This window comes from Panthera onca, chromosome D2 (assembly GCF_046562875.1).
Source record: "Panthera onca isolate mPanOnc1 chromosome D2, mPanOnc1 haplotype 2, whole genome shotgun sequence".
In the NCBI taxonomy this organism is placed as follows: Eukaryota; Metazoa; Chordata; class Mammalia; order Carnivora; family Felidae; genus Panthera; species Panthera onca.
In genome coordinates this window covers 29,090,316-29,115,730 of record NC_138349.1, presented here as the reverse complement: position 1 = coordinate 29,115,730, position 25,415 = coordinate 29,090,316, and the positions used below count along the sequence as shown (strand labels likewise).

The 25,415-nt window shown below is 43.2% G+C and overlaps 1 protein-coding gene across 2 annotated transcripts; it reads right to left on the bottom strand.

Annotated features, from left to right (window-relative positions):
• Positions 1-1,589: 1,589 nt before the first annotated feature.
• Positions 1,590-24,317, bottom strand: CPN1 (carboxypeptidase N subunit 1). Of its 2 annotated transcripts, none has more exons than XM_060641766.3 (9): positions 23,865-24,313; positions 21,102-21,298; positions 16,170-16,325; positions 12,829-13,011; positions 11,434-11,545; positions 8,701-8,840; positions 7,342-7,441; positions 5,119-5,237; positions 1,590-2,233 (listed from the first exon to the last, which is right to left on the bottom strand). In XM_060641766.3, the coding sequence occupies exons 1-9, from the start codon at positions 24,085-24,087 to the stop codon at positions 2,120-2,122; spliced, it is 1,344 nt and encodes a 447-aa protein (XP_060497749.2). In that variant the 5' UTR covers positions 24,088-24,313; the 3' UTR covers positions 1,590-2,119. The 2 variants fall into 2 exon arrangements, with proteins under 2 accessions (XP_060497749.2, XP_060497748.2); XM_060641765.3 differs by lacking the exon at positions 1,590-2,233 and adding an exon at positions 3,097-3,390 and having other exon boundaries at positions 23,865-24,317.
• Between the last annotated feature and the right edge of the window lie 1,098 nt (positions 24,318-25,415).

Sequence of the window (25,415 nt, the reverse complement as noted above, 5' to 3'; positions counted from 1 at the left end):
CAAACTCTGATATGGTTCAAAGGTCCTTCATGATCTGTCCCTCCCCACCCCACTGGCCTCGGCTTTTGGCCCCTCGCTCAGTCCCCCACCCTGCCACCTCACTTGCTGCCCCATTTCTTTCCACCTGGCCAATGCCTCTTTATCTGACCTTATTTCATCTCACCTTAGACTTCACTAGCTCTGGGATGCCTTTCCTGCCTGATCTTCCCAAGACCATAGTGGGGACCTTCCCACAGGCTCTCCATCCCCGCCCCCTTCATTTATGGAATCATAGCAATTACCACAACGCAGGGTCATCACCTATTTAGTCTTCCCAACTAGATTGTAGCTGCCCAAGATCACAAGTTTTAGATTTTTTTTTTTTTTGTATTCTCTGCATTGAGCAAGGACTCAACAAATGTCCCTTGAATGAATGAATGAATGAATGATGAATGGATGAATGAAAGTATGTGGCTGTGTCAGGGAACACACTGTGATCATACTTTACAAACATCAGCTCTGTTAAGTGACTATGTACCAAGGAACCTGAAAACAAAGCAAGTGATATTCAGACAATCTGGAAAAATTGAGGCCGTATGGCAACCTCAGACATAAAATTCCACTGAACTGAAAAGAGCCCTCTCAAGAAGCTCCTGCTTTATAAAAACAGAAAGAGGACCAAGGAATATGGGATTTGAATTGGGAAGAAAGGAAAAATGTGGAGAAAGTATTAATCACCTGAGGAGCGAATTCCCTTTTCATTTTTTTTTATGTTTATTTATTTTGAGAGAGAGCGAGCAGGGGGAGGGGTGGAGAGAGAGAGAATCCCAAGCAGGGTCCATGCTGTCAGTGCAGAGCCCAATGCAGGGCTCAATCTCATGAACCCTGAGATCATGACCTGAGCCAAAATCAAGAGTCAGACGCTTAACCAACTGAGCTACTCAGGCACCCTGAGAATTCCTTTTTTAAATGGGAAAAGATACATTTTCTTCTATTTTCCTTTTGACCACAGATTGAGAGATGGCCAAAGTAACAGAAAAATAAATCATGTGTTAATCCCAGTCTTGACTGGCCTCCTGAAGAGGGTGAACCGTCCCAGCGAAAGCACCTCTTATTTTCTGCTGGGGGTGGGAGTACTCGTTGAGAGGTGCTAAATCACTCGACGTTAGTTAGTTAGTTGGCTAGTTAGTTAGAGGCCGGGGTTGGGGGAGGTAGGAGGGGCGGGAGGACATGGAACAAGTGGAGGAAACTGGAGCCTGCCCTGAGATGAGCTCTGAAACGGGGTGCATGGGGAAGAACCCTCACCAAGCCCCAGGCACAAGGGACCTGGAACCCCAACATGCCCAGCGGGAGCTTATGAACTTGTGTGCTTGTGACTACACATCTCTTCAAAACCTTTACTAACTTCTTCTTCCTCAGTAACACTTTTAGCACAAATGGGCTCTGGGGAACTCAGCGGGGTGGACAGTGCTGGGTACTGTTGGCACAGGGACAGGACAGAGCCATTCCATAGAGGCGTCTACATTATACTTACAGACCCAGAGAATGTTCTGAAAGATGTATGTTGTGTAAAACGGCCACGTACGAAAGTGAGTCGCAGCGGGACTAGGTATTTGCCTGTGAAATCCTTTTCTTATTAAGAAACTATTGGCTATTGTTGAAATGGTCCTCTGGGATTTCAGAAGACTTAGTCACCCGGTCTTGCTATGGGAACAACATCAGTGACGAATCATCTCAGTCTTTCGGCCATTCATTCAGAAATCTCCCTTGAGCGTCTGCTATGTTGCAGGCTCGGTGCTAGACTCTGGAGGCAAAGCAGCCAATCAGCCCGAGCTGGTCTCCAGATGCAGCGCGGACTGGCACGGAGCCTCCTGGATGCAAACCACAGCCCCAGAATCGGGAAATCTTACTGAATCCTGCTGAGTGTGTGCACCGCCACATCAGAGGGCTAACCCCGGGAACAGAGACCATTTGGAATTGTCGTGAATACGTTTATATTTAAATATGTCCCAGATAATAAAATAGAAAGCATGTTTCATCTGATGGGAGAGCAGGAACAAGCCTTTCTAACGTGTCACCCCAGCGCTGTGGATTTCAGGCAGGGACTCTCTGGGGCCGCTTCGTCTCCTCATCTTCTTCCCTAGCTGACCCGGGGCTGAACTTTCTTTGGTAAGATTCTGCGTCCGTGCCCTGGGTTGGGAACTCTCCTCGTAGGGGTTGCTTGAGGGATGCTTCTCTTGAGATGGAAGTTAACCTGGAAGAAAGAAAGAAGCAACTAGGTGGGGAGAGGAGTCAGTTCTCCATTTCCTGGAATTCCAACTGGGGAGAACCTGTTTGGACCTGGTTTGACCACACTTCCAGGTCCTGAGGGCAGGGCACTAGGGAGCATTAGCACAGCAGCGAGCCACAGCAGCACCACGGCATCCAGCCTGGCTAACGTTCCCAAGAGGAGGTACATAATCACTGGTGATGACATACGGTATACCTGGATGAACTTAATATACATTTATTTTATAAGTATGAGAAGAAAATGACATCCACACTTCAAACAACAATTTCACTGATACTGTTGCTTAGGACCAGAGCTATGACGGATGGTTCCATAATAATCCCCTTCATGCCGATGTGTGAATCACAGGTGTTGTGCTCAGGCATGCCAATGAATACCTCACATCTTCAGATCTAAACCTGCTGCCATAATTGCTTGAAAATATAGATAGTGGAGATGATACAGATTATTCATATGGATTCTTAAATTCCAAATTTCCATGTGCAGTGAACGTGTCCTTTCTGGCATAAGGCTGAAACCTGCCCTCTGTCTGTGGCCTGCAGATGTGAAGACGCTTCTGACTGAAAAGTGTAGGTCTGCAGGCTGTGGAACCTTCCTAGGAGGAGGGAGTGGCACAGTGTTCTAACCACATTCCCCTGAGGGATCCCTGGCTTCCAGGCCTTGGAACAGTCTGAGCTGCTGAAGCCAGCTGGGAGTTGAAAAACATGCACGCAAGCTCTCCATGGGGTCATTTTCCGCCCCTTCCACGAAAATCCATAGCCAGCTTTTCTGCCAGTTCCCCAAAGTAGAGGAAATCAGAGCTAATTACATCATTACCATTTCTTATATAGTAATTCAGAGATCTAGGAGAAAGAGAGAGAAAGAGAGGGAGAGGGAGGGAGGGGAAGAGAGACAGAGAGGGAGAGAGGGAGAGAGAGGGAGAGAGAGGGAGAGAGAGGGAGAAGGCAGCAAAATAAAGGAAGGGCAGGACAAGGAAAGGAGCTGACCTCTGGCAGGCTGTGGGGAAAAGCAAAGAGGACACTGGACTCTGGGAGATGGTGTGAAAGAGGCTTCACTGTAACATGAAAACCCTCCAGTAAATAATCCTTTTTTCTTTTTTCTTCCCTTGGCCAGATGGATCTCTGTTTAGAAAAACGAAAAGAGAAAGTGGCTCTACCGTGATCCGCAAATGGATTCTTAGTTGTTTTCCCCTCTGGGTATCATGTCCAAAAGACAACTTTTTTTTCCTTTCTGGGGTATATTTGACATAATGATGGGCTATCTTAATTTACTGAAAGGCTATATCACAAAGAAGTGACATCTTTTGAAGTAGATTACTTAAGAGGCTTCGCAGCCGTTTGCACCTGGCATTGAAGAGGGCTTGCCACGCAGGGCGGAATCCGCCCGTGAGGCTGCCTATCAGCCATTTGACTTTGGGGGAGAACGAGAAAAGGGCTGGAGGCTGGTGCGGGGAGAAAGCTGGCTGAGAAACTGGGGCCAGATAACAGGTTGCAGTGGGAGCTGCCTGATCTGCAAGTGGAAGTAGTTTTTATAAGGGGCACGAGCTAGGACTAGCAGGAGGAGAGGGGAAAGGGGGAACTATCTAGAAACTTCAGAGGACTCTTCAGAGGACATAAAGAATTCTCTACTTGGGTCCTCGTGTTAAAACCTGGGTTATGCACCCAGGTTGTGAGTTTAGCATGAGGTCCTTCAACACACTGGCTAAGATGGCAGCCCTGAAGGCCCCAGAGAGGTTCCAACGGGGGCTCCACTCGCTCACTGTGTGACTTTGGGCATGTTTCTTCTCGAAGTTTGTTTCCTTGGCCATAAAAGGGAAGACTTACGTGTCCCTGACAGGGATGTGAAGGTTAAATGAGATAGTTCTGGAAAGCTCTCATATAGTGTCTCATACATAGGAACCATTCAGTAAATAGTACCTATAACTATTGAGGACAACAAGCTACTTGACTGCAGAGTCAACAGAGAAAGGGGTGAGTGGGTCTGCTGGGCTCTAGGGTTGTACAGAGAAGGAACTGGACAGAGCAAGGAGGCCCCAGAGAAGAGCAGACCTGTGGGGAAACAAGGGCTGTAGGTGCTCATTAAATAGAACTGCCTCATTACCTCTTCTTCACTTGAGAAATCTGAGGACTAGTGTCCATGACCTCTGAGCTTCTTCAGCTCTGGGATCTTAATCTAATACGACCAAAGCTGAAAAGGTCCAGGCAGTAGGTCAAAAACATTCCTTGCTTCTCGTCCTACCTATAAAAGCCAGCTGTGGCCAGCTGAATACCGGGGAGTAGCTGGCTCTTTGGCCAAGGTGAGTGGAAAGCAAGACTGCCGGGCATACGGGGCACCAGGAGGGGGCAGAGTGCCATCTGGTGGTAGTCCTAGTTGACGGCACAGAGCTGGCAATCCAAGGGAGTGGATCTGGGCAAGGTCTGTGGGATTATAAAGGAGCATTTGTTGAGCACTTTCCCTGTGGAAGTCACTGTACTAAATACTTTATGTGCACTTTCCCATTCCAACCTCTTATAAAGCAGGTGCTGTTCACACCAACTTACAGAGGAAGAAACTGAGGAAGAATGATTAGGTAATTTGTCCAAGGTCTCTGGACAGAAGATAGTACTTTTTAGAAGAAGACAGTGCTTTTCATCACTATGCTATGTGAAACAGAAGAAAGAGAAAAAGCCAAAGGAAGTGGGGAAGGATATAATAGGAGAATGACAGAAGAAAAATAAGCATATGAGAGCAATGAATTTTTTTTTAAGTGAAACAGGGAAGCTCAGCAGTGATTAGAACCATGCAATAGGCTGTTTGTGACTTTGTGTAAGTGATCTTTACAGTGCTCGGTGAATGTCAGCCTAACTCACCAGTTTTGGTTCTCCAGGACCCACGGTCACGGTCACTGTCTCTGGGTCGAACCCCGGTGCTGTGGCAGTGACAGTGTAGGTACCTGGAAGCAGTAGCCGGAAGTAATCGCCATGGTCACCTAAAAGTTACAAGAATAGAACTCAGTCTGCTGATTAGAAATCTGCCATTTGGGGCCTTGATAAGACAAATGATCTGAGGGTTTTAGCTGACCACAAGCTTGAATTTTTTTTTAATAGCATGATGAAACTGGCTAAGATCTAAAAGCATCTTAGGCTATTTTATGTAATAAGAGCATGGGCTTCTCAGCTCATGGGAAGTAGAAGTTTCACTGTGCTCTGTACTGAGCACAGCAGTGTGTTTAATTCTAGACCCTGTATTTTAAAACAAACTCATGTCCAGCGAAGGGTCACTGGGAGATATGCTGAAAGATCTATGAATGTTTTGTGTGGTAAAGAAACTACATGAAACTTCTGTTTCAATGTTTGAAAAGCCACTGTGAAGAAATGACATCTACCTAAAAAAATAAGAATGAGAAGTATGAGTTTAAACTGTAGGAGGAAGATTTTGCTAGAAAGAAGAAAAACTGCTGTGACAAACAGAGCTATTGAAAAAGACATGGATGCTTTGTGAAATCGTGAGCACTTAGAGACTGAATGAGCATCCCTGGAACAGCTACACAGTTGTGCAGTGCACAGTCTGAACTGATGGCCATGGTCCTGCACTAATGGACAGGACAGGACGGCCCTGGGTTAGAAAACCAGCCATCAGTGGTGTTGTATGTATGTAATCTTATATTGAGTCAGAGGGCTGGACTAAATGACCACTGTAGGTCTGATTTGAGAATCCTATTTTCAATATTTCTTCCATCGCCTTCTAAAGGGGAAAATAAAATTCAAAAGAGAGCCTATTTTTCTATGGCAGGGATATACCATTTTGGCTAATGACTTTGTATCTCTTTAGAAACAATTGTGACCATGCCTTTAACATTTAAGTGTATAGCAATGCATAAGTGAAATAGTAAATGCAATTAAGAATGAGACAGGTGCGCCTGGGTGGCTCAGTCAGTTAAGCTTCCAACTCTTGATTTTGGCTCAAGTCATGATGAGTTTGAGCCCCACATCAGGCTCCTTGCTGGGCTGCTTAAGATTCTCCCTCTCCCGGGGCGCCTGGGTGGCTCAGTTGGTTAAGCCTATGACTCTCAGTTTCGGCTCAGGTCATGATCTCATGGTTTCATGAGTTTGAGCCCCGTGTCAGGCTCTGTGCTGACAGTGTGGAGACTGAGATTCTCTCTCTCCCTCTCTCTACCCCTCCCCCCGCTCATGCTGTCTCTGTCTCAAAATAAATAAAAAAAACTTAAAAAATTAAAAAAGATTCTCCCTTTCCCTCTGCTTGTCCCCCCATCTCTCTCTCAAAAAAATAAAATAAAAAATAAGTTTAAAAAAGAATGAGACACACAATAAATAATAAGGCAGTATCTTCTCTGCCCCCTTTAAATGCCTGTAATTTCTTTTAAAATACTTTAGCAGAAGCAGTGAATTATCATCCATATCTTGGATAGTGTAAGTTACACCCCAGGGGCTGTCATTTTCTTAACTGGGAACTTACACCCAAGAATGGTTAGATAGCATGTATCATAAAGGCCCAATTCCAGATACAGCTATGACTAGGGCTTTGGCTATGTTTATTTGTAATCAATACTAGATGCTTTTCTAAATAGCATAATGAATATTGGCAATGAGTTTCTTCAGTAGTGAAATGAGTAATTTGTTAATTTAGCATAGTGAGTGTTGGAAGTGGGCTCTTATTGGTGGAATTAGCGGTATTCAATATATAGTGATTGGCTGGAATGTTTCAAAGACATTCCCTGCCTGTGCATGAATAGGGTATGAAAATCTAGCAAGCCCTGAAGTTCTGAGGGACGCCCAACGTTTGATCCCTAAACGCAGGTCCAGCCACTGGTATGGAGGATTCTGGTTGCATTGGGGCTTGAACTCACGAACCATGAGATCATAACCTGGGCTGAAATCAAGAGTCGATGCTTAACTGGCTGAGCCACCCAGGTGCTCCCCTGTCCCTGTTTCTATCACCTTTCCTGTCCCTACCCCCAGTGTCCTTGACACCCCTGCTAGTCTCTCTGGCGTACAAACTGGCCTCCTGATATGCTGAAAAGAGGTGAGGACACGAAGGCTTCCCTCTCACTCCACCAAGCAGTGGCCACCTACCTGAAGTGACATCATGGTTAATCCCACTAACAGAAATGACAGCCTCCGCAAGGTTATTATAATTCTCATCAAGCACCATTCCCTTGATGCCCTGGTGTACCTGTAGGAAAGTTTACAGGGCACAGTTAGGACCACAAAACAGGCATCCAGTGTTTGGGAGTCCTCAAAGCTTTCTCATACATTTTTGCCTTTGATCTTCACAAAGATTATGGTAACAGCCGCTTGATTAACTTGGTCTCTCTGTCTTCCTGTTCCCGACAATCTCTTCTCAACAGAGCAAGGTGACCCCTGAGAAAACCTAAGGCAAATCACAACACTAGCCTACTGTCTATCTCTATGGAACTGACTACTGTTGACACTTCATGTAAGTAAAATTATACAATAGTTGTCATCTTGTGACTGCCTTATTTCTCTTTGCATGATGTCCTCAGAGTTCATTCATGTTGTGGCATGTCTCAGAATTCCCTTCTTTTTTAAGGCTGAAGAATATTCCATTTTATGTCCCTACCACATTTCATTGATCCATTCATCCATCAATGGACACTTGGGCTGCAACCTGGGTTGCTGTTACCTTTTAGCTATTGTGAATAATGCTGATATTAACAAAGGTGTGCAAATATCTCTTTGAGATTCTCCTTTCAGTTCTTTTGGATATATGCTCAGAAGTGGGATTGCTGGATCATAGAGGCTATTCTATTAGTAATTTTTGAGAAACCACATACGGCTCTTCATAGTGGTTGCATCATTTCACAGTCCCAGCAACAACACACAGGGGTTCCAATTTTCCGCATCCTTGCCAACGCTTGCTATTGTCTGTCTTTTATTGTAATTTTTTTTTTTTTAATTTATAGAAGCCATCTGAATGAGTGTGAGGTGGTATCTCATTGTGTAATTGATTTGCATTTCCCTAACAACCGCTTGTTGGGGGCCTAGCACTTCCTGTTGTGCCCACATCAGGGAGCCCCTTCTCCTCTAGACAGCTGCATGATCCTCTCCCTCACCTCCTTTGTGTCCATTTCAATTCATTTTCTCCATAAGGTTTTCTTCACTACATTTTGCATCTAACATGTTATGAAATTTACTTTATTATTTTGATCATTGTCTATCTCTCCTAACTAAAACATAAGCTATATATGGGCAGGGAAATTTGTTTGCCCATAATCCCTAGCATACAGTACTGTTTCTGACAGATAACTGTGCTCAATAATGTTGAGTGAATAAAATGGCTCAGTAGAAGCAGCCCAGATGTACTGTACGGAATCAAAGCAGAAGTCAGCACTGAGCCTCACAAAAACCCTTGCTACCATCAGAAAACACATCTCTTTCTGTAACTAGGAAAGTTAAAGAATAGGATTTTACCTGTTCCAAGAATTGGATTAGGGCTTCCCGATTACCCAGCCACTCACGCTGTAATTCCTCTTGGCGGGGAAACTTGTCACAACTCAGTTCCAGTGTGATCTCAAAACAGTTGGTGTGGAGATAGTTAAAGTCTTGCATTCCTGAGGGAAAGAGAGTGGTAGCGGATCTACAAAACCAAGATCACACAAATGCCCCACTTCAACTCTCTTTTTTTTTTTTTTTAATTTTTTTAATGTTTATTTATTTTTGAGAGAGAAAGAGCGTGAGTAGAGGAAGTCCAGAGGGAGAGAGGGAGACACAGAACCTGAAGCAAGCTTCAGGCTCTGAGCCGTTAGTACAGAGCCCAAGAAACACGGGGCTTGAACCTGCAAACTGCAAGATTATGACCTGAGCCGAAGTTGGACGCTTAACCAGCTGAGCCACCCAGGCGCTCCCCACCTCCACTCCCGTTAACCAAGATTTCTCCTCCACCACCACCACCCTACCCCTCTGTGACCTTCTATTCTACCTCTTGATCTCCACTTATTTTTCTCCTCCATAAAATCTTCCCCAATTTCCCGGTTTTCTCTCTTCATAAATGCCCATTTTGTTATCACCATCCTCTCCTTTTCTCCATCTCAACGCTTAAATTCACTTCTTGACCTTCTTAGCATTTCCAAAGTCTGCTTGTTAGTCATGCCTTGATATTAGACTGCACCTGTACTGCTTCTGGGGGGACAGATCTTCTCTCTGGGTGATGATGTTCTTCAGACCCTGGAGCTTAGAGATGAGATAGATATCTTGTTTTCACAACCCTCCTCCTATCTGAGACTGCTGCACTAACCTGAGAGCAGTTAACTCAGGAAAACAGGCCCCTGAAAAAACAGAAGGCAGCTATAGTTCTCTTCCATCTAATGCTTGTCTGCGTCTATCTTCTACATTATTCAATTGAATCAATTATTTTTTTAATATGTTCCTGATCATTAGAGTGGTGTTTATATCACAAATGTGTTTGGGTTAAAAACTATTCATTTAATCAACTTTTACCTGCTCTAAGTTAATGAACATAAGCAGCTGTTGTAGAAAGAATAGAGAGAGCTGAAGAACAACTGTGACCTCTTACATTGGATCTCTCTCTGCATCAGAATAATCTAGAAGGCTGTGTCCAGCCAAATACAGGTTTCTGGGCCTTAGGTATGGGGTGAGGTCCCCTAATCTGCAGTTCTAACAAGTTCCCAGCTGATGCCAATGACGCTGGTCCAGAGACCACACTATTGGAACAATCGTTTTAATGAACTGAATAACCTTGGAATTGTATCAGCTTATTTTGGGGCAATGATTCTCAGTGGAAGCATGGGCCATGCTTTCTCAGATGATGGGAAAGGGGAGAAAAAAACAAGTACAATTTGGGAAAGTATATTTGAGATTTTAAACTGTGTGGGGGGCACCTATTGCTTTCTTAATGCAAACTAAAAAAAATAAAGTTCAACAAAATCTTCTTACCTTGTGTTCAAGCAAGTTGTCAGCCATAAGAAGTCTACCACTTCCCAGTACATGGTGACTCCTTAACCTTCCTCCTTCCCACTTTCCATAGAACCAGCCATCAGTTCAACCTTTACCAGGGAGCTTTCTGTTATCTGGGCTCTGTCCAGGTCAGATTTGAAAGGATAGGAGAGACAGCTGCTAAAACATGATGCCTAAAAGAACCTGGCTTCCTGCTTCAGTCTCTTCTCTATCTTTACGGTCACTGTCTACCAAAGGTTCATAAACAGACTTCTTGCCACTTGGTGATGGGGAAGGGCCAGAGAATGGAGAGAGAAGCCTCTTGCTCAAGGTTTCTGCTATGCTGTCAGTGGCCAATGTCCATGGCAAACTCCAGCTCACAGGAGATGGGCAGACAGGGCACAGAGAGCATATATCACAGGAACTGTTGGCATCTAGGCCAGCTCCTTTGGTCATCTGCTGCTCTGTGAGGTATACCTCCATGCTACTTAGAAAAGACCCTAACATCTATAAGCCATGCATTTCCAATGCTTTATGTACATTGTTTTATTGAATATTCACATCAAAATTATAATGCAAGTATTGTTATTCTTAAAGTACGGATGAGAAAAAGAGGCAGAGAGATTAAGTAATTACCCTGAAGCCACATAACTGGTAAATGGGCAAGCTGGGATTCAACCCAATGTACCCTTACAGCCATACTCTTAACCACTTGACTACAGTATTTCCCTCCTATGCCCTAATCTATTATGTAAACCACAAGTTTTAAAGGACCACATAGTGGGACACCTGGGTGGCTCAGTTGGTTGAATGTCTGACTCTTCATTTCGGCTCAGGTCATGATCTCAAGGTCGTGGGATTGAGCCTTGAGTCAAGCCCTACATCCAGCCCTGCATTGGGCTCCATCCACTCTGAGCATGGAGTCTGCTTGGGACTCTCGCTCTCTCCCTCTGTGCTTCTCCCCTGCTCTCTCTCTCTCAAATAAAACAAATAAATAATAACAAAAAATAATAAAATAAGAATTAAAAACAAAAAATAATAAAGGACCACAAGGTATCCCTACCTTCATTTTAAAGAATCAGAACATGACATTAAATGCCAACTTAAGACTTCTCCATTGCTCAGATCTCTACTTGAATGCAAAATTCTATAGTATTCCTGTTGTTTCCCTGAGAAAAAGTGATAATTTAGGAGAGATGAGCCCTATTCCACCTCAACTTAAAGCACTGTTGTGCCCAGGACTCTTCTTACCCTTGCTGAGAGAATACCAGGAGGCCCCATTGGTGATGCCGTCTGGGAAGTAATCCCCACAGTTCCATCCCTGGTGCATCCATCCATGTGCATAGGAGTACACCTTGGCCAGCTGCGGGTAAAGTGGATGGAGAACGACTTGAGTGCTCCCGACTCCTCGGCAATGCTCACACTTAGAAGTAGGGTGATACCACGAAGCCCCACCCTGTATAAACAACTCATTACTTGCTTTAGTGAAAGAAAATACCAGCAGGCATAGGGAGAAGGTGTGTGTGTGTGTGTGTGTGTGTGTGTGTGTGTGTGTGTGTGTGTGTGTTGGACTAGAGTTAGGAGAACTGTGTTCTGATTTTTCCACCTGCCTGGGGATAAGTTTCAAGTGCAAAGTGAGGGGTGACACGAGGTGACATATAAACTCCCTTCTAGGTGTACCATATTCTAGCTTAATTTTATAAAACAAGGAGCAAGTAAAATAGGCCTTTACCATGAAAAGAATTACAGTAGAACCCTCTTACCCATGGTCTCCGTTACTTGTGGTCAATTCAGGTCTGGAAGCAGATGATCCCCCTTCTGACAACATGTCAGAGGGTCAGTAGTAGCCTAACACTAGGTCACAATGTCATTCCCCTTTATCTCACCACATAGGGATTTTATCATCTTGTATCATCACAAGAAGGGTGAGTATAACACAGTAAGATGTTTTGAGAGAAATTCATTTAACTTTTATTATAACTTATACATAACTATTATTATAGCATATCGTTCACATACCTTTTATTATAATATATTGTTATGATTGCTTTATTTTATTATTAGTTATTATTGTTAATCTCTTACCGCACCTAATTTGCAAATTAAACTTTGTCTCATGTATGTATAGGAAAAAATTATATATAGGGTTCAGTACTGTTGCAACTTCAGGCAGTCACTGGGGGCCTTGGAACACATCTCCCATGGATAAGGGGGGAATACTGTATATATTAGGTGTGAGAGGTGTGTGTTGGGGGAAGAGGAATATATGCGGAATCTCTATAATTCCCTTTTAGTGCTACTTTATAACAGTGGAAAAAGGAGATTACTAGAGAAAGTTATAGTAATCTATTTTCTTTGCAAAGCAGTAACTGGTGTTATTCTCTATGGAATTCATTAATTGATGAATTGATAATTAATGTTTATTATTTGTATTAATTATACATTACTACTAATATATTAACTATAAAATAATCTGTTGATTTTAATCTCTTGATTTTATTTGAACGATTAGGTAAACATTTTTTCATGCACATGGTCTATTTTTCATTAACATAGCCGTATTACCATAACCTCGTAAATCAGACCCCCTAAATCCTCTCCTGAGTCCCACATTCCTCTGGCCGGACAAGCTGCCATTCTGCGTACCTTCTGGAAAAGCTTGTCATCGGGTGTGGGGGTATTGGCAGTGCGGCGCACCCCTCGGACCCGATGCTCCAGGGACTTGTCATATGGATAATTGGCCACCACTGCTCCTCCGTGGAGATTGGCTGAAAGAACAAAGTTGAAGGAGCGGATCCAGTGGATCACAGCCTCAGTCTCGGGCTCCACCTGTGGACAGACGAGGGGCTGGCAGTGAAGCTGCAACCGGAGGTGCCATCCAAATGAGTTTGTCAGGAAGTGGCCCGAGAGGATAGTACGTCTGAATAAAACAAAGAGTGTCCTCCTGGATATGAGAAGAGGAGATGGGAAAACTCTGGTCTTTTGCATAATAGTTTGAAAAATTTAAGTGGAAGGATGCCTGGGTGGCTTAGTCAGTTAAAGCATCCAACTCCTGATTTCGGCTCAGGTCATGCATGACCTCACGGTTCATGGGTTTGAGCCCTGTGTCGGGCTCCATGCTGACAGTGTGGAGCCTGCTTGGGACCCTCTCTCTCCCCCTCTCTCCCCCTCCCCCACTCATGCTCACTTGCTTTCTGTCTCTAAATAAATAAACTTAAAAAAATAAAAATAAAAAATGAAGTGGATGGACTCTTTTTCAAAATGACATTAAAATTGGAATGTGGAATTCCAATATACAAAGTAGGTAAAGGGAGAGCATTTAGGGAGGTGAAACTATGGTATATGATGCTGTAACAGTGGACAAATGCCACAGACCACAGAATGTATACCATGAAGAGTGAGCACTAATGTAAACTATGGACTTGGGTAGTTCATCAAATGTAACAAATTACCACTCTGGCTGGGGGATGTGAACAATGGGAAGCAGGGAGTATATGGGGACTCTGGACTTCCCCTCAATTTTGTTGTGAAACTAAAACTGCTATAAAAAATAAAGTCTCTTGGGGCGTCTGGGTGGCTCAGTCAGTTAAGCGTCCAACTTTGGCTCTGGTCATGATCTCGTGGTTTGTGAGTTCGAGCCCTGGGTCAGGCTCTGTGCTGACAGCTCGGAGCCTGGAGCCTGGAGCCTGCTTCGGATTCTGTGTCTCCCTCTCTCTGACCCTCCCCCGTTCATGCTCTGTCTCTCTCTGTCTCAAAAATAAATAAATGTTAAAAAAAATAAAAAATAAATAAAGTCTCTTATTGAGGACTCATCTCAGCAGGCACAACTCGCGGCTACTGAGAAACTGGAAGTTCAAGATGAAGCTGTCTCAGGCATTCAAGAAAACACACAGACTCCAACTGTACAAGAGCAGAGTAAAGAAGAAGTTGATGAAATAGGTGTGGCAATTAAGGACATAGAACTGGTCACGTCACAAGCAAATGTGTCAAGAGCAAAGGCAGTCCCAGCCCTGAAGAGCAACAGTAATGACGTTGTAAATGCTATTACGGAATTAACAATGTAACCATCTGAAAACAAGAAACTTTTTTTGGTGTTTCAAAAGAATAGCTGCAGCTTGGTCTGGAATTTTGTACTGTTTCTATGATTAATAAGTTATGGCTTCTTCTTGGATGAGAAGAGAGAAAGAGAGAGAGGTTTGAAGAGGGTGGCATGGCTGGAGAGCTCAGGGACCCGGCTTGGCTTCTTTCTGACAACAAGGAAGGGATTCTCCAATTTACCCATTGCTCCAGTGGCTTCTGAAGCACCTCTGCAGATATTAAGGGCTCTAGTAAATACATCTGGGAAGCTGGTTGACACAAATGATTTTCAACCTCCTCTTTACACTACTGCATCTGCTGTAATGTTGACAAGTAGAACACACTCCTGTGGTCATATTCAAATTTAATGGATTAGATATAGTATGATACGGGCCAGTCTTGCTTAAGTAGTTGAATTCTACCCTCTTGATTGCATATTATGTTCCTAGTGAGTGACAGCATTCTAAAGAAAGCCTTGAATCTACTTGGATTTGCAGTGTAAGTAAATAATTTACAGTCTTCAGTGTTTTCCCTCCTCTCAGGATGGATTTGCTTAGAGGTTATGTGGTGTTAATGTGTTAATGGCTCCCCTTGGACTAGCGGTCAGCTGAGAAGGCCCCCATCTTTGCCATTCCTGAGGGACTGGATGAATAGGGTTGAGTCTTGCCCGATCAAAATGGATAAGATACCAAAGGCACCAGTCCTGCTCTGTGACCAGGGCTCAGATCCTTTGAAGCAGCCCTTTCTCCATGTCCTAAGCCACCATCCATCAGCATGAGGCCAGCTTCTCACTGCTCCTCTCCCATCAGGAGCAAGAAGACTTACTTTTCATTGCCTTTTTTCTTCTAATATGGAGAAAAAGGAGCCAGTGGAAGTCTAATTACTATTGGCTCAATTACCTTATTTTACTTGGACCAGTTTAATAAATCAGGACATCCTTCCGGCTAGATATGCCAACTACTACAAAGTTAGTTTTGACTTATTATTTACTTGAGCCAAGGGCATAGTTGCTATCTGAAATCTAAACTTGTCAGCAATGACTCTGCCTCATTTTCAAGGGGGAAAAACTGAGACTATTCTTTCTGGAAACTCCCAATAGAAAGCCTTACACCTGGAATCTCTAAGTTTAAATATTCACAAATAGAATGTTTAAAGTACCTTATACAGTAGAAGGAACAGGGTGGTGGTGGGAATGCTCTGAGAATCACAGTGGTTATTCCCAGGAGCACTCGCATTACTACGGGTGGCATTCCAGGCCTCCAGGCCTGGGTGCATCAGCTGGGCTCCTCAGATTGTGAGTAAGGGAAATGACAGTAAGGTAAAGCAGCTGAGAGTTAGACAGAAAGGGCAGAGGAAAACTGTAGGAGTGAGCTGCCTGAGCTTCCTTCTGTAGCTAATTGTTGGTGAGCACACAGTTCATCACATGTAAGAGAGATTTATCTACAGAATGCTAGAGTCCTCTTTTGATGGGATAATGTGGTAGAAAGAATGTTGCCTTAGGAATCAGAAGGCCTGGGTTTTAATCCTGAGTCCACCAATTACTAGCTGTGTAGGTGTAAGCCAGGGACGGATCTCAGCCCTGCTTCGTATGTTCACTTCACAGCATTACAAATCAGCTGAAACACTGGCTAAGTAAGCATTTTGTAAAATGGTAAAGTACTGCACAATGGTATGATAACCGCTTTCACTTCGCTACCACTAACATCAAACAGCATGTGCTCTGGGAGGGCCTCTTTGCTGGGGGAGAGAGTGAATACAAAGAGCGTAAGATACAGTTCTTGCCACTCTACACAGATTAACACAGAGTTGAGTGGATGCTTAATTCGTGCTTGTTTAATTGACGTGGAGATTTCGAGAAGCGATTCCAGAAGCTGATTTACCCGCTTTAGCATGAACATTTCATCTCCTACCTGACTCTTCCAGTTGTCTGGGAGGGGCAGGTGGTGGTTAGGGCCTCCGTGTTTCTCATTGTAGTAGACATAGGTGTTGAGGTCGGGGAAGTTGCGGTTCAGGTCCACTCCATTTGCGTTGTTCCTGCCAACCAGGTATCCAGAAATGTCTGCGCCCTAGCAGGAAAATGGAGAAACGAGAAAGGAAGATTTCAGACTGGATCCCGTATTTGAAGTACACTGCATAGTTTTGGCGGGGGCGGGGGGGGGGGGGCGCATTAGGTTAATCTATCAAATGATGCACCATTTTCTCCATTAATTTATCCAAAGTCCCAGCGGTGGGGTTCACATTTCCCTGTAAACCACGTGTCGATGGTAGAGATCCCAGGAGACACTCTGACAAGACTGGATGTTTCAGGATAATGGGAACCCTATTTTTAAAATATGGCTTTATTGAGGTGTAATTTACATACCATAAAATTCACCCATTTTAAGTGCACAATTCAATGAATTCTAGTTCCCACTGAGAAGAGTCGTGTGAGCATCAGCATAATCAAACTTTGAAGTATTTCTAACGCCCTGAAAGGAGACCTCACGCCCATTCAATCACTCCTCATTCTTAGTCCAGCCCTACGTAATCACTCTCTGTCTCCCTAGATTTGCCTTTTCTGGTCATTTCACTAAGTGGGATCACACACTTCATGTTTGGCTTTTATGACAGGACACAATGTTTTTTGAGGTTCCTCCACGTTGTAGCATGTGTCAGTATTTCATTCCTTTTCATTGCTGAATAATTTTCCATTATTTGGGTTTACTTACCAATTAACAGACTATTAGTTTCCTAGGGCTGCTGAAACAAATTACACAGACTGGGTGGCTCATCACAACAGAAATGTATTCTCTTACAGTTCTGGAGTCCGGAAGTCTGAAATCAAGAGATCAGCGGGGTCATATGCTCCAAAGGCCCTAGAAGAAGGTCCTTCTTTGTCTCTTCCAGCCCCTAATGGCTGCCAGCCATCCTTGACACACTCCTTGGCTCACGGATGTATTGCTTCAATTTCTACTTCCATTTTCACAGGGCTTCTCCCTGATGGGTGTCTCTGTACAGATTTCTTTCTTCTTAGAAGGACACCAGTCATATTTGAGTTGGTCACCCCAAGCCAGTATGATTCCACCTTAGCTTGCATATGTAAGACTCTATTTCCTAATAAAGTCACAGTCAGAGGTTCTAGGTTAGACACGAATTTTGGGGAGGGTGCTATTCAACCCTGTACATGGACATCTGGATCATTTCCACTTTTTGGCTACAGTGAATAACGCTGCTATAAGCATTCATGTACAAGTCTTTGTACAGATGTATGTTTTCATTTCTCTTGGGTAGTCACCAACTAGTAGAACTATTGGGTCATAATTGAAGTCTATCTGTAACCTTTTCAGAAAATGCTAAACTGTTTCCAAAGCGGCTACACCATGGAAACCACCCCCACTGTTTTTATTTTTTTTTTATTTAGGATCCTTGTTTACCTTTCTTCTCATCAATGTCAACCTCCTGCATTCCTTTATTTCCCTGCTCACACTTCAGCTTGTTATCATTTATTTGGTCATGTATTCACTCATTCATTCATCCTTTTAGCCAATCAACATTTACTTAAATGCGTCTCTACTCAAAGTCCTCTGAAAAACACTAGGAAGGGAGATAATGAGACGTTATGCTTACCTTCCAGGAATTCACATTATATACGGGGAGATAGATATATATGTAAATAATTAAAATATATAAAGTGGCAGAATAGTGATATGTTCAAAGGCCATCACAAAACTGAAATGCCATCTAATGTTTTGTATGGCATTAGAGAAGGGGAGGAGTGTTCACTGGAGCCCTGTGGATGGAGAGGGTGGAGCCCAAATTAGTAGCAGTTCCTAGAAGTGGGGTGAATGGATGGATGTGCTAAGCTAAACACTCACAGATGTACTACCATTTTCATATTTAAAAAAAATCTTTATTGTTCTTAGATTTCTCTATTTTTCATGGCACTCTGCTCATATTTTATTCCTATATCTCGTTGAGAACATATTTTTTTTTTAAAGTTACTTTAAGTTCCCTAATTCATTCTGCTCTGATATAAAATATCTGTATGATTTTTCAGTTTGGGGTTTAATTTTTCACTTCTATGAGATAATGATTTTCATCACGCTTCCAGGAGTTTTTCACTCCTTGCTCATTCATATCAATGTAGCTCACAACTGTCCATATTAACAGTTACATTAATTTACTTATTAGTTGATTTGCCACTCACATCAGATCATTAGGCTGCAGGTAAAGAGTTTCCTTAACAGAAAGTTCCCATAAACAGGGTAGGTGGTGTATTTGTTTCCTATTCCTGCTGTAAAAAATTACCACATACTTAGTGGCTTAAAACAACACAAGCATATTATCTTATAGTTTTGGAGATCAGAAGACTGAAATGGGTTTCATAAGAGTAAAATAAAGACACGAGCAGGGCTGTGTTCCTTTTGAGGTCTCTAAGGGAATCTGCTTCCTGATTTTTCCAGCTTCTAGAGGCCACCCACATTCCTTGGCACGACATCTTCAAAGCTCTCTGTGGCCTTCTGCTTCCCTCTTCCACATTTAAAGCACCCCTGTGATTGATTACACTGGACCCATCCAAATAATCCAGGATATTTTAAAGTCAGATGATTATTTTACCTTAATTCCACTTGCAACCTTAATTCTCCCATGCCATGTAACATAACATATGCACAGTTTCTAGGGATTATAATTTGGGAAACTTTAGTGGGGTGGAGGAAGGGGAGATTATTCTGTTTTACCTACAGGTAGCTTTAAAGTTTGGTGGCCAGGCAGGTCTCCCCTGTATAGCCCTGCAGACAGGTTTCCTCTGGGTATGGCAGGTAGTTCTGGAAGTCTGAGAACCTGAATAGGCTTCTCTTGCACTCAGGTTCAAGCTCTGCTCCCTCTGAACAAGTACACAGCAGGTGAGCAGAGGTGACTGGCTCCCCAGAGATGGCTCTAGGATTTACAAGGCTGGCAGGGATTCCCCCCACTTCCCCTCACCCCACTTCATTCTACAAGAGATGTGGGCAAGTCTGAGGTTCTCCGGTTTCTCCACTGCAATATAGGGAAGGTTCAATAGAAGGAAAGCAACCAGGCTGGAGGTCTCCCCCATATCTCTTCCAAATTTTCCTGCTGTTTTGGAAACTCAAGCCTGAAGATGTTAATGTGCACTTCTCTGATTTTCCAGTGGAGGAACAAAGCTTTCTTTTTTCATTTGATGAGTTGTGTTGGCAGGAAGCTGTGAGAATGCAAGGGTCAAATTTGTGTTTCATTCAGCATCTTGGTTCCATTCTCCTCCTTGCCTCTACTTACCTCCCCAGCACTATTCTTAAGTAGGTTAAAAATGGGATGGGCCAAAAGGACAGACGCCTCATGGTTCTACTTGTACGGGATAGAGCGGTCGGATTCATGGAATCAGAGAGGAGGATGGTCGCCGGGGGCTGGGAGGAGGAGGAAATGGGAAGTTACTAATAAAGGTACCTAAAGTTTTGGTTGAGCAAGATAGATAAGTTCTGGAGACTAGCTATATGACACTGGACCTATAGTCAACAATACTGCGTTGTACACTTAAAATTTTGTTAAGAGCATAGACTTGATCTTTGGTGTTCTTACCACAATAAAATAAAAATTTTTTAAAAGTTAAGTAGTGAAATCTAGTTTTAAAAATGAAAAAAATTTCAAGACTACCCCAAATAAATTGGAAAAAAAAAAAAAAAAAAAAAACCTCTTTAATTTATAATTCTTTACCCCAAACCCCAAACAAACCAGGTTTAATTAAGCACAGCTTTTAAAGGAACATATCCATTATGTAAAGCAGATGCCTGGCTTCACACCCCTCCCCCCAAATTCTAATTTAGTAGATGAGGGTTGTGGGGGGGGGAACCTAGGAATTTATATTTCAAAAAATCTTCAGGTATGATTCTGATGCACAGCCACACACACAAAATCGTTGATTTAAAGTTAGGCACACTGACATTTTAAATTTACGTCAAGAAATAAAGTAAAAGCTCACAGATCCCTGCAAAATGTAACTCTAAAATAAAGAATTAGGGCTCCTGGGTGGCTCAGTCAGTTGAGTGTCTGACTTCAGCTCAGGTCATGGTCTAGCAGTTAGTGAGTTTGGGCCCCTGCATCGGGCTCTGTGCTAACAAGCAGCTCAGAGCCTGGAGCCTGCTTCAGATTCTGTACCTCTCTCTCTCTCTCTCCCTCCCCTGCTCATGCTCTGCCACTCTCTGTCTCTCAAAAATAAATAAATGTTAAAAAAAAAAATATTTAAAATAAAGAATTAAAAGGCTGAGTATGATGCTAGTAGAGGAAAAAGTCGTACATAAATACAGTAAAATATTCACTGAGCAAAGCACACAAATGTCTAATCGCTATGGTGTACACCTGAAACTAATATAATATTGTATGTCAATTATACCTCAATTAAAAAAAAAGAAATATAACCAAATGCATGAAGAATCTAGAATCAGCCCCTGACTTCGCCATTCTGGGCCAAGTTAGTTCTGTTTCCCTCCCCCCAGCCCAATGCAAACGGTAAGTGTAGTGTGGCAGGGAGAAGAGTATTTAGAGTAAGAAGCTAAAAATTGAGGGAAGGAGGTTTTGCAAGAGCCCTTCACACCTGGTTAGTAGTTTCCAGTTTAAAAAGCACTGTCACAGATATTGCCTCATTGATCCCCACAACAAAACCGGGAGGTCAGCCGGAAAGGTGTGGAGGCAGCCCACGTTCACTGCCTAGGGAGCCACAGCGCTGAAGCGGGTCGGCACACTGTTGTATTTCCACCGGCCTTTTCTCTATTGCACAGTGGCATCTACAGCGGGACTGGGCTGATGCTTTTACGGACTCCCCGGAGGGCTCTCGCCCCGGGGCTCAGTACCTGGGCAGCAGCCACCTCGTAGCCGTCTGGGTTCATGGACGGCATGATGTGCACGCGCGTGCCCTCCACCAGCCGCACGATGCGCTGGTTCCCGTTCCGGAACTCCTCGCACAGGAACTCCGCCAGCTGCAGCAGCAACTCGCGGCCCAGCACCTCGTTGCCGTGCATGTTCCCCACGTACTTGACTTCCGGTTCCACTGCAGGCGCGACAAGAACACGTGAGAAGAGAGAGGATGGGGAAAGTTTGCAAGTGGCAAGGATTCCTAACGTTGCATAGGAACCTTTTCCCTCTCTTCGCGTAATGAACACATGAAAATCTTATGCTTCCATTGGGTCTTTTCCAGTGATTCCCGAGGCCCTTTTGAACAAATTACAATCATAAATGCTACAAAAATCCATGCCATGGAGCCCCTTCTGTGTTCATTACTCCCAATCTTCACAGAAAACCTGTGAAGTAGGCATCATTAGCTCCAGAATGAGGGAGGTGCGGAAGCAGCTGAGTAACCTGTTGGAGGTCACCTAGTTATTTAATAAGATGGAGGCCAAAGCCCAGGTGCATTCACAGTAGCCTGGTGCTTCTCAGAAACAAGTCTTTTCAGGTTAAGAATGGTGTTTTCACAAGAAAGCAGGCTTTCCCTACTTGGGTTATGGCATAACAGTTCCTAATCATCCCAGTTGAAAACTTAATTTTACAAATTTAAGTCAGATCATGTCACTCTTCTGCTTAAAACCCTCCAGTGGCTTCTCACTTCACTCTAAAAGCCAAAATCTTTACACAGGCTTATAAGGCACTACCCGATCTCCTGCCTAGGATCCCTATCCCCAACTATACTGCCCTGACCTTGCTTTCTCATCGTTCACTCCGCTGGAGCCACAGGGGGCTTCCTTGCACTCACACACACCAAGCACACTCCTGTTCTTTCCTGTCTTCAAAGACTTTCCAGTTACAGCGTGGCATGCTCCATCACATGCTCAAAACTCACCTCAAAAAAGAAGCTTTTCCTAAACAGCAACAACCCCCTCTCCTGCTTATGGCATTCTTTATCTCTCTTTTAAAGGTTATTTTTTCTCTATAGCACTTTTTTTTATCTGACTTAATATGTATTTACTTAGTTACCCATTTGTTGCCAGTCTTACATGGCTAAAATTAAGGCCTCTGAGGGAGGTGTCTTTGTTTTATCCTGTTTGTTGTCTATTCAGAGTCTACAAAATAGACAATCAGTAATTGATAATCAGTACTAGATAATCAGTAATATTTGTGGAATGAATGATGAATGCATGAAAGGAATGAATGGATTAACAGCTAAATTATAGGGCATCAGAGAAAAGAAAGATTAGCGTGGGCTGGAATAGTATGAAAGAGCTTCAAGAAGGCCTTGAATGCATGGAGTGAGGGGCTAGCCCTAAAACTAGTACCCACAAGCTTCCGCAATGAACACACACCCCAAAAAACATGGTGCTTTCTATGCAAGTGTGGCTTCAAAGCAAAGTCCTTATCCTCATTTAATGACATAGACTTCCTTGAGCCAGTGCCCCCCCCTCCCATACCCTCCTCACTGGCCATGTAACATTCTAAAGCTGTCACAGACAGGATCCATTGAGTGTGAGGTTGTCACTAAAGGATTTTAAGCAGGGGAGTGAGAAGATTAAATATTTGGGAAAAGTATTCTGGCATCTGTGTGCTGAAGGGAAGTTTTAGAGAGTGGTGGCAGGTAGGGGTTGAAAGAGTCGGGAACCTAGTGTGATGATATAGGCAGGTTGCAATGATGTTTGGCTGGTGTGGGTGGTGTGGAAGTGGAAAGGATGAGAGAGATTTGAAACTGACAGTGTTTAGGAGGAACAGACATAACTTGGATGTCACAACTGCTCTAAGTCAAGATATGAGAAATTAGACACAACTTCAATGCCCATCATTCAATGAACTGTTAAATACAACCATGCAATGAATATCATGCAGCCAAAATTATGATGAAGATGTACATTTACAGATATGGATATTACTTATAAAAGACTATGAAATGAGAAAAGCTGTTCTATTATGATTCCATTTTTATAAAAAAAAATATGTGTATGTGTGGGGGGGTTGTTAAACATGCATACAAAAAAGTCTGGAAGGATATGCATCGATATGTTAACAACGATCATCTGTGAGTGGTAGGATTATGGCGTGAGCTTTTTTGTTTGTTTGTTTCCATACCTAATTTCTATTTTAATCTAAATACAGGTTGCTTTTATAATAGAAACAAATTAACAAAAAGTAATGCAGTGCATAAAACCAATTCCCAAGACCTCAAACTATCTCCAGGATCCCATACGTATCATACTGTCATTCCCCAAAGAGAATGACAAACCCAAACCCTTTGAGGCTTCCTGAAAGAACTAGAAGAGCTGATTGTTTCTGCTTATGTCTCCTGAAGCACTGGTTAAAGACAGCGTAACAGCAAGGAAGAAAGAAGGGTAATGGGAGGGAAGGCAGGGGGGCTGGGATGGGAGGAGGGAAGAAGACTCACCTTTTAGCATTAAGGTCTTGAGCAAACAGAACCTCCAAAGGAGGAACAGACTAGAGCCTGAATTAGGGTTGTAGCTCCCCAGAGGCAGGAGCAATTTGAGGGCTAAGTGGGGAAATATTTAGCACAGATGGAGGAAGAGGTGATACTTTATAGGTGGAGGGGTCCATGGACTTCCCCAGAAAACAGCCCCAATTACTGGATTTGTCAGGGAAGGGTCCTGTCCCATACACTCCAAGAACTGCTCAGGGCTTACAGGGCTCGTGGATTCCAGGGTAGTCGCTGAATTCCAGCACGTAGAGGTGTCTCCCCTTCACACTGCGCCCGATGCTGTAAACCCGCGTGATGTAGGGGCATTCGTTGTGCACCTTGTACAGCGTCCGCACAAGGTCATCATAGCGGTGGTGGCGAAAGGTCACTGGGGCAACCAACTTGAAGAGAAGGAGGAGATGGAAGAAGACTGAGAGCAGGCCTGACATCTTGACAGGCTTTTTCAAAGAGACCCACTAAAATGGGCTCCACCTTTCCCAACAACCAGTCAAAATCCAAGGGCCAAGAACCAGCTCTTCCTAGTTTCCCGCCAGTAAACACCAGTGCCACAACACCTGGCAAGGAAGTTCAGAATTGTCCCGTTCAATGCTGGAAATTATTTATGTAGCTCTGGGATAGCCACTCATCTCTCCTCCCCCATCTCTCTGATTTTCCTAATCCAGGGAAACCTTTTGAAAGGCTTTTGTACTCCCCCAGATTGGGTAGTTTCACTGATTCTGGCTTACTGATTAACTGGACTGTAAACAGGCTTCAATAAATAGTTGCTTATAACCCTTTGATTCCCAGAGAATTTTGAGAAACTTGGCTTGTGCTTATTCCCTATATTACAATTTAAGGAGATGTATTAATTAGAATTCTCTGTCCATTTCGATCAATCCCACACACTGCTGCCAGACTCTTTCTGAAGCACAGCTCTGTCTTGTCTCCTTGCTCCTCAAAAATCTTTCAACAGTTGCCATTGAGAAAATGGAAAGATGAGCCACAGGCCAGGAGAAAAATAACTGCAATTCACAAATCTGAAAATATATCCAGAATACATCAAGAACTCTTACAACACAATAATAAAGCAACCCAATTCGAAAATGGGCAGAAGATTTGAATAGACATTTCACCAAAGTAGATATATGAACAGCTAATACGCACGCACATTTAACGATGTTCGCCATTATTGGTCACAAGGAAATACAACACAATGAGATATCACTTCACATCCACTAGAATGGCTATAATCAAAAAGTCACAATAACAAGTGTTGGTGAGAATAGGGAGAAACTGGGACCTCGTATGGGAAAATAAATGTTGCAGCCACCTTGGAAAACAGTTTTGCAGTTACCTAGAAGGTTAAGTTTATACTTACTGTATGACCCAGTAATTTCACTTCTACGTATCTACCCAAGAGAAACAAAAACATACATCCACACAAAATGTGTACATGAATGTTCATTGCAGTATTATTTAAAATAGACAAAAAGTGGAAACAATCCAAATGTCCATTCACTGGTGAACAGATAAACAAAATATGGAACATCCAAAAAATGAAATATCATTTGACAATAAAAAGGAATAAAGTACTGGCATATTGTATAACATGGATGAACCTTAAAAGCATTATGCTTGGTGAAAGAAGTCAGATACAAAAGACCACATATTATATGATCCAATTAACATGAAATGTTTATGAAAGGCAAATGTATAGTAAATAAAAGGTTGCATATAGCTGGGAGTGGAAATGTAGAATGACTATAAGTGGGCAGAT

Excerpts from the sequence above, each read along its gene's own strand:
- CPN1 (XM_060641765.3), bottom strand. The coding sequence starts at position 24,087 with ATGTCAGGCCTGCTCTCAGTCTTCTTCCATCTCCTCCTTCTCTTCAAG. Across the intron at positions 13,012-16,169 it reads CAGACAACTGGAAGAGTCAG|GTGGAGCCCGAGACTGAGGC; the intron begins GTAGGAGATGAA and ends GTCTGTCCACAG. Across the intron at positions 5,238-7,341 it reads TAACCATGATGTCACTTCAG|GTGACCATGGCGATTACTTC; the intron begins GTAGGTGGCCAC and ends TGTAACTTTTAG.